Source organism: Bombina bombina, chromosome 1 (genome assembly GCF_027579735.1).
Source record: "Bombina bombina isolate aBomBom1 chromosome 1, aBomBom1.pri, whole genome shotgun sequence".
Lineage (NCBI taxonomy): Eukaryota > Metazoa > Chordata > Amphibia > Anura > Bombinatoridae > Bombina > Bombina bombina.
Window position 1 is genome coordinate 1936185 of NC_069499.1, and position 18442 is coordinate 1954626.

At 40.2% G+C, this 18442-nt stretch overlaps 1 protein-coding gene across 1 annotated transcript in view; it reads left to right on the forward strand.

Annotated features, from left to right (window-relative positions):
* The window catches only part of ZNF410 (zinc finger protein 410), a gene marked incomplete in the record, with an annotated part of 101198 nt that overhangs the window by 48908 nt on the left and 33848 nt on the right, over positions 1–18442 (forward strand). Inside the window, 1 exon segment of the mRNA XM_053697057.1 lies at positions 11241–11376. Within this exon segment, the coding sequence (XP_053553032.1) occupies positions 11241–11376 (136 nt within the window).

The window sequence follows — 18442 nt, forward strand, 5'->3', positions numbered from 1 at the left end:
ATAAAAATACAATGTGGGTGTATGTGTATAGATTAAATACATATAAATACAGTGTGTGTATAGATTATATACAAATATAAATGCAGTGTGTGTGTATAGATTAAATACATATATAAATGCAGTGTGTGTGTGTGTGTGTGTATATAGATTAAATACATATATACATGCAGTGTGTGTATATAGATTAAATACATATATAAATGCAGTGTGTGTGTGTATAGATTATATACATATATAAATGCAGTGTGTGTATAGATTAAATACATATATAAATGCAGTGTGTCTATATAAATTAAATACATATATAAATGCAGTGTGTGTGTGTATAGATTAAATACATATATAAATGCAGTGTGTGTATAGATTAAATACTAATATAAATGCAGTGTGTGTATAGATTAAATACATATATAAATGCAGTGTGTGTGTATATAAATTAAATACATATATAAATGCAGTGAGTGTATAGATTAAATACATATAAATACAATGTGTGTGTATAAGTTAAATACATATATATATGCATTGTGTGTGTATATAGAATAAATACATATAAATACAGTGTGTGTGTGTGTGTAGATTAAATACATATAAATGCAGTGTGTGTATATAGATTAAATACATATAAATACAGTGTGTTTGTGTATAAATTAAATACATATAAATACTGTGTGTGTGTATAGATTATATACATATAGAAATGCAGTGTGTGTGTGTATAGATTAAATACATATATAAATGCAGTGTGTGTATAGATTAAATACATATATAAATGCAGTGTGTCTATATAAATTAAATACATATATAAATGCAGTGTGTGTATAGATTAAATACATATATTAATGCAGTGTGTGTAGATTAAATACATAAAAATACAGTGTGTGTGTATAGAGTAAATACATATAAATACAGTGTATGTGTGTATAGATTAAATACATAAAAATAGTGTTTTTGTGTATAGATTATATACATATATAAATGCAGTGTGTGTGTATAGATTAAATACATATATAAATGCAGTGTGTGTATAGATTAAATACATATAAATACAGTGTGTGTGTATAGATTAAATACATAAAAATACAGTGTGGGTGTATGTGTATAGATTAAATACATAAAAATACAGTGTGGGTGTATGTGTATAGATTAAATACATATAAATACAGTGTGTGTGTATAGATTATATACATATATAAATGCAGTGTGTGTATAGATTAAATACATATATAAATGCAGTGTGTGTGTATATATAGATTAAATACATATATAAATGCAGTGTGTGTGTATATATAGATTAAATACATATATACATGCAGTGTGTGTGTATATAGATTAAATACATATATAAATGCAGTGTGTGTATATAGATTAAATACATATATAAATGCAGTGTGTATAGATTAAATACATATATAAATGCAGTGTGTGTATAGATTAAATACATATATAAATGCAGTGTGTGTGTGTATATAAATTAAATACATATATAAATGCAGTGTGTGTATAGATTAAATACATATATAAATGCAGTGTGTGTAGATTAAATACATATAAATACAGTGTGTGTGTGTAGATTAAATACATATAAATACAATGTGTGTGTATAAGTTAAATACATATATATGCATTGTGTGTGTGTGTGTGTGTAGATTAAATACATATAAATGCAGTGTGTGTGTGTATATATAGATTAAATACATATATAAATGCAGTGTGTGTGTGTATAGATTAAATACATATATAAATGCAGTGTGTGTGTAGATTAAATACATATATAAATGCAGTGTGTGTATAGATTAAATACATATAAATACAATGTGTGTGTATAAATTAAATACATATATATATATATATATATATATATATATACAGTATATATGCATTGTGTATGTGTATTTAGAATAAATACATAAAAATGCAGTGTGTGTGTTGTATAGATTAAATACATAAAAATACAGTGTGTGTGTATAGATGTAATACATATAAATACAGTGTGTGTGTGTATAGATTAAATACATATATAAATGCAGTGTGTGTGTATATAGATTAAATATATGTATAAATGCAGTGTGTGTGTATAGATTAAATACATATATAAATGCAGTGTGTGTATAAATTAAATACATATATAAATGCAGTGTGTGTATAGATTAAATACATATATAAATGCAGTGTGTGTAGATTAAATACATATAAATACAGTGTGTGTGCATAGATTAAATACATATATAAATGCAGTGTTTGTAGATTAAATACATATAAATACAGTTTGTGTGCATAGATTAAATACATATAAATACAATGTGTGTGTGTATAAGTTAAATACATATATATATATGCATTGTGTGTGTATATAGAATAAATACATATATATACAGTGTGTGTGTGTAGATTAAATACATATATAAATGCAGTGTGCATATAGATTAAATACATATAAATACTGTGTGTGTGTATATGATAAATACATATAAATACAATGTGTGTGCATATAAATTAAATGCATAAATATATGCATTGTATGTATATAGAATAAATACAAATAAATGCAGTGTGTGTATAGATTAATTACATATAAATACAGTGTGTGTGTGTGTATATGATAAATACATATAAATACAATGTGTGTGTATAAATTAAATACATATATATATGCATTGTGTGTGTGTGTAGATTAAATACATATATAAATGCAGAGTGTGTATAGATTAAAGAGACTGTCTAGTCCATAATAAACTTTCATGATTCAGATAGAGCATTTAATTTTAAACAATTTTCAAATGTACTTTTCTTTTTAAAGACACAATGAGTCCACGGATCATCATCCTTACCTCCATGGAGTCTAAATTTAGTTCTTAAAGTTCTTCAAGGGGCTCCGTTTGAGCCTATGCATTCCTTAGATATTAAGTTGTTATCTTGGAAAGTTTTATCTCTTGTTGCTATTTCTTCAGCTTGAAGAGTGTCTGAGCTATCGGCGTTGCAATACAATTCACCTTACCTTATTTTCCATTCATATAAGGTAGTTTTACGTACTAAACTAGGGTTTCTTCCTAAGGTTGTTTCAGACAGGAACATTAATCAGGAGATTATTGTTCCTTCCTTGTGTCCTAATCCTCCTTCTTAGAAGGAACAACTTCTGCACAATTTGGACGTAGTCCGTGCTTTAAAATTTTACTTACAAGCGACTAAGGACTTTCGTCAGTCTTCTTCTCTGTTTGTAATTTTCTCTGGAAAATGTAAGGGTCAGAAAGCTACGGCTACCTCTTTCTTTTTGGCTGAAGAGTATCATCCGTTTTGCATATGAGACTGCTGGACAGCAGCCTCCTGAAAGAGTTACGGCTCATTCCACTAGGGCTGTTGCTTCCTCATGGGCATTAAAAAATTAAGCTTCTGTAGAACAGATTTGCAAGGCTGCAACTTGGTCTTCTCTTCACACTTTTTGTAAATATTATAAACTTGATACTTTTGCTTCGGCTGAGGCTGCTTTTGGGAGAAAGGTTCTTCGAGCAGTGGTGCCTTCCGTTTATGCTCTGTCTTGTCCCTCCCTTATCATCCGTGTACGCTTGGGTATTGTATCCGATAAGTAAGGATGATGATCCGTGGACTCATCCTGTCTTTAAAAAGAAAAGAAAATATATGCTTACCTGATAAATTTGTTTCTTTTTAGACATGATGAGTCCACGGCCTGTCCTGTTCTTTTAGACAGGTTGTTTTTTTATTATAAACTTCAGACACCTCTGCACCTTGGCTTTTCCTTTCTCTTCCTAACTTCGGTCGAATGACTGGAGTGGGAGGGAAGGGAGGAGCTATTTAACAGCTCTGCTGTTGTGCTCTTTGCCTCCTGCTGACCAGGAGGAGATATCACATAAGTAAGGATGAAATCCGTGGACTCATCATATCTTAAAAGAAACAAATTTATCAGGTAAGCATACATTTTCTTTTATCACCAATTTTGCTTTGTTCTCTAGGTATTCTCAGTTGAAAGCTAAACCTAGGAGGTTCATATGCAAATCTCTAAGCCCTTGAAGGCTGCCTCTTCTCTCAGGGCATTTTGACAGTTTTTCACCACTAGAGGGTGTTAGTTCATGTGTGTCATATAGATAAAACTGTGCTCACGCACGTGGAGTTCCAGTGAGCCAGCTCTTATTGGCTAAAATGGGTGTCTGTCAAAAGAACTGAAATAAGGGGGCAGTTTGCAGAGGCTTAGATACAAGATAATCACAGAGGTAAAACGTGTATTTATATAATTGTGTTGGTTATGCAAAACTAGGGAATAGGTAATAAAGGGATTATCTTTTTCTTTTTTTAAACAATAAAAATTCTGGTGTAGACTGTCCCTTTAATTACATATAAATACAGTGTGTGTGTATAGATTTTATACACATGAATACAGTGTGTGTGTGTGTATATATTAAATACTGTGTGTGTAGATTAAATACATATACAGTGTGTGTGTATAGATTAAATACATATAAATACAGTGTGTGTGTATAGCTTGTATACATATGAATACAGTGTGTGTATAGATTATATACATATAAATACAGTGTGTGTATATATATATATATATAAAACATATAAATACAATGTGTTTTTATAGATTAAATACATATAAATAGTGTGTGTGTATGTGTGTGTATATAGATTATATACAGTGTGTGTATAGATTAAATACATATAAATACAGTGTGTGTGTATAGATTATATACATATAAATACAGTGTGTGTATAGATTATATACATATAAATACAGTGTGTGTATAGATTATATACATATAAATACAGTGTGTGCGTATAGATTAAATACATATAAATACAGTGTGTGCATATAGATTATATACATATGAATACTGTGTGTGTATAGATTAAATACATATAAATAGTGTGTGTGTATAGATTATATACATATGAATACTGTGTGTGTTTGTGTGTATAGATTAAATACATATAAATACAGTGTGTGTATAGATTAAATACATATAAATACAGTGTGTGTGTGTGTATAGATTAAATACATATAAATACAGTGTGTGTGTGTATAGATTAAATACATATAAATACAGTGTGTGTGTGTATAGATTAAATACATATACATACATTGTGTGTGTGCATAGATTAAATACATATAATTACAGTGTAACCCTCCACCCTGCATGAAGCTGCTCGCCTGGCAGATGAGTATACGGATGCCCGCAAACTGGACACTGCTACCACTAAGCCCCCTGCCAGAGTGGAGTACAGACCCCCAGTCACCCCAAGTCTGTGTTGTGTGATTATTTTATTAGGTTTATAATGCTGTTTAGCATTTAAAGTCTTCATTTCAAAGCTTTAAAAATAATGTATTAGTTGTTACTTATGACAATTTTGAGAGGGGCCTGGAACCTATCTCCCTCACTTCCCATTGACTTACATTATAAACTGGGTTTCAATTTACAACGGTTTCGATTTACAACCATTCCTTCTGGAACCTAACCCCGGCGTAAACTGAGGGCTACCTGTAAAGTGTGTGTGTGTGGATTAAATACATATAAATACAGTGTGTGTGTGTATAGATTAAATACATATAAATACTGTGTGTATAGATTAAATACATATAAATACTGTGTGTGTATGGATTAAATACAAATAAATACAGTGTGTGTATAGATTAAATACATATACAGTGTGTGTATAGATTATATACACACACACTGTATTTATATGTATTTAATCTATACACACACTGTATTTATATGTATATAGATTAAATACATATAAATACAGTGTGTGTATATATAATACATATAAATACAGTGTGTGTACAGATTAAATACATATAGTGTGTGTGTGTATAGATTATATACATATGAATACAGTGTGTGTGTGTGTATAGATTATATACATATAAATACAGTGTGTGTGTATATAATACATATAAATACAGTGTGTGTGTATATAATACATATAAATACAGTGTGTGTGTGTATATAATACATATAAATACATATAAATAGTATGTGTATAGATTATATACATATGAATACTGTGTGTGTGTGTATAGATTAAATACATATAAATATAGTGTGTGTGTATAGATTAAATACATATAAATATAGTGTGTGTGTAGATTAAATACATATAAATACAGCGCGTGCGTGTGTATAGATTGAATACATATAAATACTGTACAGTGTGTGTGTGTGTATAGATTGAATACATATAAATACAGTGTGTGTGTGTAGATTAAATACATATAAATACAGTGTGTGTGTGTGTAGATTAAAAACATAAATACAGTGTGTGTATAGATTAAATACATATAAATACAGTGTTTGTGTGTATAGATTAAATACATATAAATACAGTGTGTGTGTGTATTGTGACAGACCCCTCTGTCAGTACTGGAAGGGTTAACTTTGTTCAGCTTTGAGAAACTATTTTCTAAAGACAGGTTTCCTGGCAGCAGCTATTGTTTACTGTAATTAAGTTCAGTGATAAGCGTTCACATTGTTTAATCATCTCCAGAGTTCAGACAAGTGTGAAAAAGGACTCCATTGTTTTCTTGTGTTTAATTGCTTATCTGGTTAAGTAATGTAATTCTATTGTATCCTGTAAAAGGGCGTCTTCCCTCTATCTAATCTCTTCCAACTCCCCATCTGGTCTCCTAGGGGAGTTCTGCATAAATACTGGGCATATTGCCCTCAATAAAGACATTCTTCTGTTTTACCCTCAAGATGGAGCTTGGTCTCATGTTTGGGGGGATTTAGCTGAGTTTGTGTGTTGCTGATCCCATATTCAGGACATCTTTCCCCTGGTATTAACCCTTGATATCCGGTTTATACCATAACAACTGGTGGCAAGCGACGGGATGATCCTCATCGCCCAGAAGAGCAACTACACATCCAGACCTAATGGGAGTACCGTATGAAAGGCTGAAAAGAGCTACCCTTAAAGACCTGCTAGAACAACGGGGCCGACAAGCTTGTAACCTCAGGAAGAGGGAGATTATTACAATACTGACCGAGATGGACGGAGTACCAGGGCCCGAAGGAACCAATGGGCCCAGCATATCAGACAGAACCCCCGAAGAAGCAAGCTTTGACCGGGTGGTTAAAATAAGACTGGCACATTATGGCCCCAACCCGACTGCTGAAATTATCGACCGGGTCATAGCAGCTGTGGAGGCCAACCTACTTCGCCAAAGCGGCGCTGCAGCAGCCCAAGTCACAGCAACCCCAGTGGAAAAAAGAAAAGTACATTTTGCAGCTTTTAAAAACTTCCTGGAAACAGAAGGAGAGATTGATTGGGTAGCTTGCGGATTTTGAGAGGCAATGTGCCCTACACAAGGTACCCGCAGAGGACTGGGTCACGATATTATCCAGAAAATTATCCGGCCGGGCCAGCGAGGCTTTTCGGGCCATTCCGGATGAGGAAGTCGGGATTATAATGTTGTAAAAGAGGCGCTGCTCTCCAGGTATGCGATTACACCGGAGGCATACAGGAGGCGGTTCAGAGACACTGTTAAACTAGCTGGAGATTCCTACCTTGAGTGGGCATGTAAGGTGCACCGCACAGCAGCTCACTGGATGGCGGGGTGCCAAGCCGTATCTGGGGAAGAGGTGCTGCAGCTATTCCTGTTGGAACATTGCTTTGACAAGTTATCCGCAGGAGTTAGAGAGTGGGTTCGGGACCGTAAACCCTCCACCCTGCATGAAGCTGCTCGCCTGGCAGATGAGTATACGGATGCCCGCAAACTGGACACTGCTACCACTAAGCCCCCTGCCAGAGTGGAGTACAGACCCCCAGTCACCCCAGCAGCTACCAGTTACCAACCCCCAGCGCACCGCTCTACCACACGGCCTCCAGTCATGAACCATCCTCAGACAGCCCGGTTCAACTCACGGGACTACTCACAGCCTATTCAGTGCTTTGGATGTAAGCAACTAGGGCACAAAAGACTAGAGTGTCCCCTAAACACAGCGAACCAAGCACAGTCCTGGAGAAGACCCGCCGACGGAAACCCATGTAACCCCCAGCCTGTGGCCCTGTTGCCCGGGTACATTTGAATTGGGGAGTGGGCGCTAGACATGTGAATGTGGGGGTCATGAAGGATTTACCTGCTGATGATCTCCTTGGAAATAACTTGGCCCCCCTTGTTTCTGCTTATGCTCCCATGGGTCCCACCGATGTTAACCCTGTGACTACAAGTGCCCAGATCCGTACAGCAGAGACTGACCCACCTGCTGCTAAGCCCCAGGACTCTGAGCTCATTAAATCTCTATCCGCTATTGATACGTGGAAGTCCCGTTACAATGCACTGATGAAGGAGAAGAGTCAAGTAGAGGATGAAATGGTCACGTTAAACAATCACGTAACAGTGCTAGCGGGAGAGAAGAGGAGCGCAGAGGAAAAAGCGCATTTAGAACGTGAATCTCTGCTAGACAAGCTGCACCGACAGACTGCAGAAAACACCAGCTTGAGAGTGGAACATGAAACATTAAAGACAAACTTAGCGACACTGGAGAAAAAGCTGACGCTGGCTCATAGTGAGGTGCAGCAACTCAAGGGCACCCTATGTCAGTATGAAGGGCTTTTGGATACCTATAAAGAGCAGGTACAGAAAACTCGTAAAGAAGCCGATGAGATTTTGAAGGACTATTTAGCCCTGGTCTAGGCACTGAAGAAGTTGAATCCTTATTTATACGGACAGGAATTCTCTCTCATAACGGGAATGCAGATGGATTGTCCCGGCAAACTGACATGCCTACCTCCCCAAGTTGACGCGCCAAAGGGTCAAGCCGGGTCTGCCAGAGTGTCCCACCAGGAGGGAGCCGTGTGACAGACCCCTCTGTCAGTACTGGAAGGGTTAACTTTGTTCAGCTTTAAGAAACTATTTTCTAAAGACAGGTTTCCTAGCAGCAGCTATTGTTTACTGTAATTAAGTTAAGTGATAAGCGTTCACATTGTTTAATCATCTCCAGAGTTCAGACTGCCAGGTGTGAAAAAGGACTCCATTGTTTTCTTGTGTTTAAATTGTTTATCTGGTTAAGTAATGTAATTCTATTGTATCCTGTAAAAGGGTGTCTTCCCTCTGTCTAATCTCTTCCAACACCCATCTGGTCTCCTAGGGGAGTTCTGCATAAGTACTGGGCATATAGCCCTCAATAAAGACATTCTTCTTTTTTACCCTCAAGATGGAGCTTGGTCTCATGTTTGGGGGGAATTAGCTGAGTTTGTGTGTTGCTGATCCCATATTAAGGACATCTTTCCCCTGGTATTAACCCTTGATATCCGGGTTATACCATAACATGTATATATTATATACATATAAATACAGTGTGTTTGTGTGTATAGATTATATACATATAAATACAGTGTGTGTGTATATAATACATATAAATACAGTGTGTGTGTATAGATTAAATACATATAAATAGTGTGTGTGTATAGATTATATACATATGAATACTGTGTGTGTATAGATTAAATACACATAAATACATTGTGTGTGTATATAATACATATAAATACAGTGTGTGTGTATATAATACATATAAATACAGTGTGTGTGTATAGATTAAATACATATAGTGTGTGTGTATAGATTATATACATATGAATACTGTGTGTGTTTGTGTGTATAGATTAAATACATATGAATACAGTGTGTGTGTGTGTATAGATTATATACATATAAATACAGTGTGTGTGTGTGTATAGATAATATACATATAAATACAGTGTGTGTATAGATTAAAACATATAAATACAGTGTGTGTGTGTGTATAGATTATATACATATAAATACAGTGTGTGTGTGTGTGTGTATAGATAATATACATATAAATACAGTGTGTGTATAGATAATATACATATAAATACAGTGTGTGTATAGATAATATACATATAAATACAGTGTGTGTATAGATAATATACATATAAATACAGTGTGTGTATAGATAATATACATATAAATACAGTGTGTGTATAGATAATATACATATAAATACAGTGTGTGTGTGTGTATAGATAATATACATATAAATACAGTGTGTGTGTGTGTATAGATAATATACATATAAATACAGTGTGTGTATAGATTATATACATATAAATACAGTGTGTGTGTGTGTGTGTATAGATAATATACATATAAATACAGTGTGTGTATAGATTATATACATAAAAATATTAAAATATATAACAGTGTGTGTCTTCAAAGTTTCAAAATGAATCTCCAAATGATTAACTCCTATCTTCACACTTCAGAATGGGCTAATCTGTGAAAAAGAATATACAGTGAATAACTCGTGAAGTCTTAAAAAATATCCTTAAAAATAATGGATGTGAAGTTCCAAAAATATGCCAAAAATAGTATATATATAAAAATAATGAGATATAGAACCTGTAATTTAAACAAAAAAGAACAGTAATATAATAACATTCATAGTAACAATAAGTGAATGAAAATAAGCTCACCAGTATGGCGTTTCGGTCCTTAACAGACCTTTTTCAAGACTAGTTTTTTGTAAATACATATACAGTGTGTGTGTATAGTTTATATACATATAAATACAGTGTGTGAGTGTGTATAGATTAAATACATATAAATACAGTGTGTGAGTGTGTATAGTTTATATACATATAAATACAGTGTGTGAGTGTGTATAGTTTATATACATATAAATACAGTGTGTGAGTGTGTATAGATTATATACATATAAATACAGTGTGTGAGTGTGTATAGATTATATACATATAAATACAGTGTGTGAGTGTGTATAGTTTATATACATATAAATACAGTGTGTGAGTGTGTATAGATTATATACATATAAATACAGTGTGTGAGTGTGTATAGATTATATACATATAAATACAGTGTGTGAGTGTGTATAGTTTATATACATATAAATACAGTGTGTGAGTGTGTATAGATAATATACATATAAATACAGTGTGTGAGTGTATATAGTTTATATACATATAAATACAGTGTGTGAGTGTATATAGATTAAATACATATAAATACAGTGTGTGAGTGTGTATAGATTAAATACATATAAATACAGTGTGTGAGTGTGTATAGATTAAATACATATAAATACAGTGTGTGAGTGTGTATAGATTAAATACATATAAATACAGTGTGTGAGTGTGTATAGATTAAATACATATAAATACAGTATGTGTATATAGATTAAATACATATCAAATACAGTGTGTGTGTATATTTACTACTATCATCTGATGTATTTCAGTGGATGGCGGCCTTGGCACATGCACTGAGGCAGCAGCAAGATCACCATCTGAAAAACGCCTTCCATGCTCATTCCAGGGCTGCGATCGTTCGTTTGTGTGGCCAACACATCTGAAGTATCATCTAAAAACCCACAGGTGGGACTTAATTTTGTGCACTGCATATTAGCACAAGAGTCTGTATGTGCTGATAACACGGCGCAAGAGTCTGTATGTGCTGATCACACAGGGTACACTAGTCTGATGTACGTGCTGATAACACTGGGCGCATTAGTCTGTATGTGCTGATAACACTGGGCGCAAGAGTCTGTATGTGCTGATAACACAGGGCGCAGGAGTCTGTATGTGCTGATAACACAGGGTGCAGGAGTCTGTATGTGCTGATAACACAGGGCGCAGGAATCTGTATGTGCTGATAACACAGGGCGCAGGAGTCTGTATGTGCTGATAACACAGGGTGCAGGAGTCTGTATGTGCTGATAACACTGGGCGCAAGAGTCTGATGTACGTGCTGATAACACTGGGCGCAAGAGTCTGTGCTGATAACACAGGGCGCAGGAGTCTGTATGTGCTGATAACACAGGGCGCAGAAGTCTGTATGTGCTGATAACACAGGGCGCAGGAGTCTGTATGTGCTGATAACACAGGGTGCAGGAGTCTGTATGTGCTGATAACACAGGGCGCAAGAGTCTGTATGTGCTGATCACACAGGGTACACTAGTCTGATGTACGTGCTGATAACACTGGGCGCATTAGTCTGTATGTGCTGATAACACTGGGCGCAAGAGTCTGTATGTGCTGATAACACAGGGCGCAGGAGTCTGTATGTGCTGATAACACAGGGTGCAGGAGTCTGTATGTGCTGATAACACTGGGCGCAAGAGTCTGATGTACGTGCTGATAACACTGGGCGCAAGAGTCTGTGCTGATAACACAGGGCGCAGGAGTCTGTATGTGCTGATAACACAGGGCGCAGAAGTCTGTATGTGCTGATAACACAGGGCGCAGGAGTCTGTATGTGCTGATAACACAGGGTGCAGGAGTCTGTATGTGCTGATAACACAGGGCGCAGGAGTCTGTATGTGCTGATAACACAGGGTGCAGGAGTCTGTGCTGATAACACTGGGCGCAAGAGTCTGATGTACGTGCTGATAACACTGGGCGCAAGAGTCTGTATGTGCTGATAACACAGGGTGCAGGAGTCTGTATGTGCTGATAACAGAGGGCGCAGGAGTCTGTATGTGCCAATAACACAGGGCGCAGGAGTCTGTATGTGCTGATAACAGAGGGCGCAGGAGTCTGTATGTGCTGATAACAGAGGGCGCATGAGTCTGTACGTGCTGATAACACAGGGCACAGGAGTCTGTGCTGATAACACAGGGTGCAGGAGTCTGTATGTGCTGATAACAGAGGGCGCAGGAGTCTGTATGTGCTGATAACACAGGGCACAGGAGTCTGTATGTGCTGATAACACAGGGCACAGGAGTCTGTATGTGCTGATAACACAGGGCGCAGGAGTCTGTATGTGCTGATAACACAGGGCGCAGGAGTCTGTATGTGCTGATAACACAGGGTGCAGGAGTTTGTATGTGCTGATAACACAGGGCACAGGAGTCTATGTGCTGATAACACAGGGCGCAGGAGTCTGTATGTGCTGATAACACTGGGCACAAGAGTCTGTATGTGCTGATAACACAGGGTGCAGGAGTCTGATGTACGTGCTGATAACACAGGGCGCAGGAGTCTGTATGTGCTGATAACACTGGGCACAGGAGTCTGTACGTGCTGATAACACAGGGTGCAGGAGTCTGTATGTGCTGATAACACAGGGTGCAGGAGTCTGTATGTGCTGATAACACTGGGCACAAGAGTCTGTATGTGCTGATAACACAGGGTGCAGGAGTCTGATGTACGTGCTGATAACACAGGGTGCAGGAGTCTGATGTACGTGCTGATAACACAGGGCACATGAGTCTGTATGTGCTGATAACACGGAGCAGGAGTCTGTATGTGCTGATAACACAGGGTGCAGGAGTCTGTATATGCCGATAACAGAGGGCGCAGGAGTCTGTATGTGCTGATAACAGAGGGCGCAGGAGTCTGTATGTGCTGATAACAGAGGGCGCAGGAGTCTGTATGTGCTGATAACACAGGGCACAGGAGTCTCTATGTGCTGATAACAGAGGGCGCAGGAGTCTGTATGTGCTGATAACACAGGGTGCAGGAGTCTGTATGTGCTGATAACACAGGGAGCAGGAGTCTATGTGCTGATAACACAGGGCGCAAGAGACTGTGCTGTGCTGATAACACAGGGCGCAGGAGTCTGTATGTGCTGATAACACAGGGTGCAGGAGTCTGTATGTGCTGATAACAGAGGGCGCAGGAGTCTGTATGTGCTGATAACACTGGGCACAAGTCTGTGCTGATAACAGAGGGCGCAGGAGTCTGTATGTGCTGATAACACGGTGCAGAAGTCTGTATGTGCTGATAACACGGTGCAGAAGTCTGTATGTGCTGATAACACGGTGCAGAAGTCTGTATGTGCTAATAACACAGGGCGCAGGACTCTGTATGTGCTAATAACACAGGGCGTAGGAGTCTGTATGTGCTAATAACACAGGGCGCAGGAGTCTGTATGTGCTGATAACACTGGGCGCAAGAGACTGTGCTGTGCTGATAACACAGGGCGCAGGAGTCTGTATGTGCTGATAACACAGGGCGCAGGAGTCTGTATGTACTGATAACACAGGGCGTAGGAGTCTGTATGTGCTAATAACACAGGGCGCAGGAGTCTGTATGTGCTGATAACACAGGGCGCAGGAGACTGTATGTGCTGATAACACAGGGCGCAGGAGTCTGTATGTGCTGATAACACAGGGAGCAGGAGTATGTATGTGCTGATAACACAGGGCGCAAGAGACTGTGCTGTGCTGATAACACAGGGCGCAGGAGTCTATGTGCTGATAACACAGGGCGCAGGAGTCTGTATGTGCTGATAACACAGGGTGCAGGAGTCTGATGTACGTGCTGATAGCACAGGGAGCAGGAGTCTATGTGCTGATAACACAGGGAGCAGGAGTCTATGTGCTGATAACAGAGGGCGCAGGAGTCTGTATGTGCTGATAACAGGGCGCAGGAGTCTGTATGTGCTGATAACAGAGGGCGCAGGAGTCTGTATGTGCTGATAACAGAGGGCGCAGGAGTCTGTATGTGCTGATAACACAGGACACAGGAGTCTCTATGTGCTGATAACAGAGGGCGCAGGAGTCTGTATGTGCTGATAACACAGGGCGCAGGAATCTGTATGTGCTGATAACAGGGCGCAGGAGTCTGTATGTGCTGATAACACAGGGTGCAGGAGTCTGTATGTGCTGATAACAGAGGGCGCAGGAGTCTGTATGTGCTGATAACACTGGGCACAAGTCTGTGCTGATAACAGAGGGCGCAGGAGTCTGTATGTGCTGATAACACGGTGCAGAAGTCTGTATGTGCTAATAACACAGGGCACAGGACTCTGTATGTGCTAATAACACAGGGCGTAGGAGTCTGTATGTGCTAATAACACAGGGCGCAGGAGTCTGTATGTGCTGATAACACTGGGCGCAAGAGACTGTGCTGTGCTGATAACACAGGGCGCAGGAGTCTATGTGCTGATAACACAGGGCGCAGGAGTCTGTATGTACTGATAACACAGGGCGCAGGAGTCTGTATGTACTGATAACACAGGGCGTAGGAGTCTGTATGTGCTAATAACACAGGGCGCAGGAGTCTGTATGTGCTGATAACACAGGGCGCAGGAGACTGTATGTGCTGATAACACAGGGCGCAGGAGTCTGTATGTGCTGATAACACAGGGAGCAGGAGTCTGTATGTGCTGATAACACAGGGCGCAGGAGTCTGTATGTGCTGATAACACAGGGAGCAGGAGTCTGTATGTGCTGATAACACAGGGAGCAGGAGTCTATGTGCTGATAACACAGGGCGCAAGAGACTGTGCTGTGCTGATAACACAGGGCGCAGGAGTCTGTATGTGCTGATAACACAGGGCGCAGGAGTCTGTATGTGCTGATAACACAGGGCGCAGGAGTCTGTATGTGCTGATAACACAGGGTGCAGGAGTCTGATGTACGTGCTGATAGCACAGGGAGCAGGAGTCTATGTGCTGATAACAGAGGGCGTAGGAGTCTGTATGTGCTAATAACACAGGGCGCAGGAGTCTGTATGTGCTGATAACACTGGGCGCAAGAGACTGTGCTGTGCTGATAACACAGGGTGCAGGTGTCTGTATGTGCTGATAACACAGGGAGCCGGGAGTCTGTATGTGCTGATAACACAGGGAGCCGGTAGTCTGTACGTGCTGATAACACAGGGCGCAGGAGTTTGTATGTGCTGATAACACAGGGCGTAGGAGTCTGTATGTGCTGATAACACAGGGCGTAGGAGTCTGTATGTGCTGATAACACAGGGCGTAGGAGTCTGTATGTGCTGATAACACAGGGCGTAGGAGTCTGTATGTGCTGATAACACAGGGTGCAGGAGTCTGTATGTGCTGATAACACAGGGTGCAGGAGTCTGTATGTGCTGATAACACAGGGTGCAGGAGTCTGTATGTGCTGATAACACAGGGTGCAGGAGTCTGTACGTGCTGATAACACAGGGCGCAGGAGTCTGTACGTGCTGATAACACAGGGCGCAGGAGTCTGTACGTGCTGATAACACAGGGAGCAGGAGTCTGTACGTGCTGATAACACAGGGCGCAGGAGTCTGTATGTGCTGATAACACAGGGCGCAGGAGTCTGTACGTGCTGATAACACAGGGCGCAGGAGTCTGTACGTGCTGATAACACAGGGAGCAGGAGTCTGTACGTGCTGATAACACAGGGAGCAGGAGTCTGTATGTGCTGATAACACAGGGAGCAGGAGTCTGTACGTGCTGATAACACAGGGCGCAGGAGTTTGTATGTGCTGATAACACAGGGAGCAGGAGTCTGTATGTGCTGATAACACAGGGCACAGGAGTCTGTATGTGCTGATAACACAGGGCGCAGGAGTCTGTATGTGCTGATAACACAGGGAGCAGGAGTCTGTATGTGCTGATAACACAGGGAGCAGGAGTTTGTATGTGCTGATAACACAGGGAGCAGGAGTCTGTATGTGCTGATAACACAGGGAGCAGGAGTCTGTACGTGCTGATAACACAGGGCGCAGGAGTCTGTACGTGCTGATAACACAGGGCGCAGGAGTCTGTACGTGCTGATAACACAGGGAGCAGGAGTCTGTACGTGCTGATAACACAGGGAGCAGGAGTCTGTATGTGCTGATAACACAGGGAGCAGGAGTCTGTATGTGCTGATAACACAGGGCGCAGGAGACTGTATGTGCTGATAACACAGGGCGCAGGAGTCTGTATGTGCTGATAACACAGGGAGCAGGAGTCTGTATGTGCTGATAACACTGGGCGCATGAGTCTGTATGTGCTGATAACACAGGGATCAGGAGTCTGTATGTGCTGATAACACAGGGAGCAGGAGTCTGTATGTGCTGATAACACAGGGCGCAGGAGTCTGTATGTGCTGATAACACAGGGCGCAGGAGTCTGATGTACGTGCTGATAACACAGGGCGCAGGAGTCTGTATGTGCTGATAACACAGGGCGCAGGAGTCTGATGTACGTGCTGATAACACAGGGTGCAGGAGTCTGATGTACGTGCTGATAACACAGGGTGCAGGAGTCTGATGTACGTGCTGATAACACAGGGTGCAGGAGTCTGATGTACGTGCTGATAACACAGGGAGCAGGAGTCTGATGTACGTGCTGATAACACAGGGAGCAGGAGTCTGATGTACGTGCTGATAACACAGTGCAGGAATCTGATGTACGTGCTGATAACACAGTGCAGGAGGCTGATGCACGTGCTGATAACAGAGTGCAGGAGGCTGATGTACATGCTGATAACACAGGGTGCAGGAGGATGATGTACGTTCTGATAACACAGGGTTCAGGAGTCTGTTGTACGTGCTGATAAAACAGGGTGCAGGAGGCTGATGTACGTGCTGACAAAACAGTGCAGGAGTCTGATGTACGTGCTGATAACACAGGGTGCAGGAGTCTGATGTACGTGCTTATAACACAGGGTGCAGGAGTCTGATGTACGTGCTGATAACACAGGGTGCAGCAGTCTGATGTACGTGCTGATAACACAGTGCAGGAGTCTGATGTACGTGCTGATAACACAGGGTGCAGGAGTCTGATGTACGTGCTGATAACACAGGGCGCAGAAGTCTGATGTACCTGCTGATAACACAGGGTGCAGGAGTCTGATGTACGTGATGATAACACAGGGCGTAGGAGTCTGATGTACGTGCTGATAACACTGGGTGCAGGAGTCTGATGTACGTGCTGATAACACAGTGCATGAGTCTGATGTACGTGCTGATAACACAGGGCGCAGGAGTCTGATGTACGTGCTGATAACACTGGGTGCAGGAGTCTGATGTACGTGCTGATAACACAGGGTGCAGCAGTCTGATGTACATGCTGATAACACAGGGTGCAGAAGTCTGATGTACGTGCTGATAACACAGGGTACAGGAGTCTGATGTACGTGCTGATAACACAGGGTGCAGGAGTCTGATGTACGTGCTGATAACACAGTGCATGAGTCTGATGTACGTGCTGATAACACAGGGCGCAGGAGTCTGATGTACGTGCTGATAACACTGGGTGCAGGAGTCTGATGTACGTGCTGATAACACTGGGTGCAGGAGTCTGATGTACGTGCTGATAACACTGGGTGCAGGAGTCTGATGTACGTGCTGATAACACAGTGCATGAGTCTGATGTACGTGCTGATAACACTGGGTGCAGGAGTCTGATGTACGTGCTGATAACACAGTGCATGAGTCTGATGTACGTGCTCATAACACTGGGTGCAGGAGTCTGATGTACGTGCTGATAACACAGGGCGCAGGAGTCTGATGTACGTGCTGATAACACAGTGCAGGAGTCTGATGTACGTGCTGATAACACAGTGCAGGAGGCTAATGTACGTGCTGATAACACAGTGCAGGAGTATGATGTACGTGCTGATAACACAGTGCAGGAGTCTGATGTACGTGCTGATAAAACAGTGCAGGAGGCTGATGCACGTGCTGATAACACAGGGAGCAGGAGTCTATGTGCTGATAACACAGGGCGCAGGAG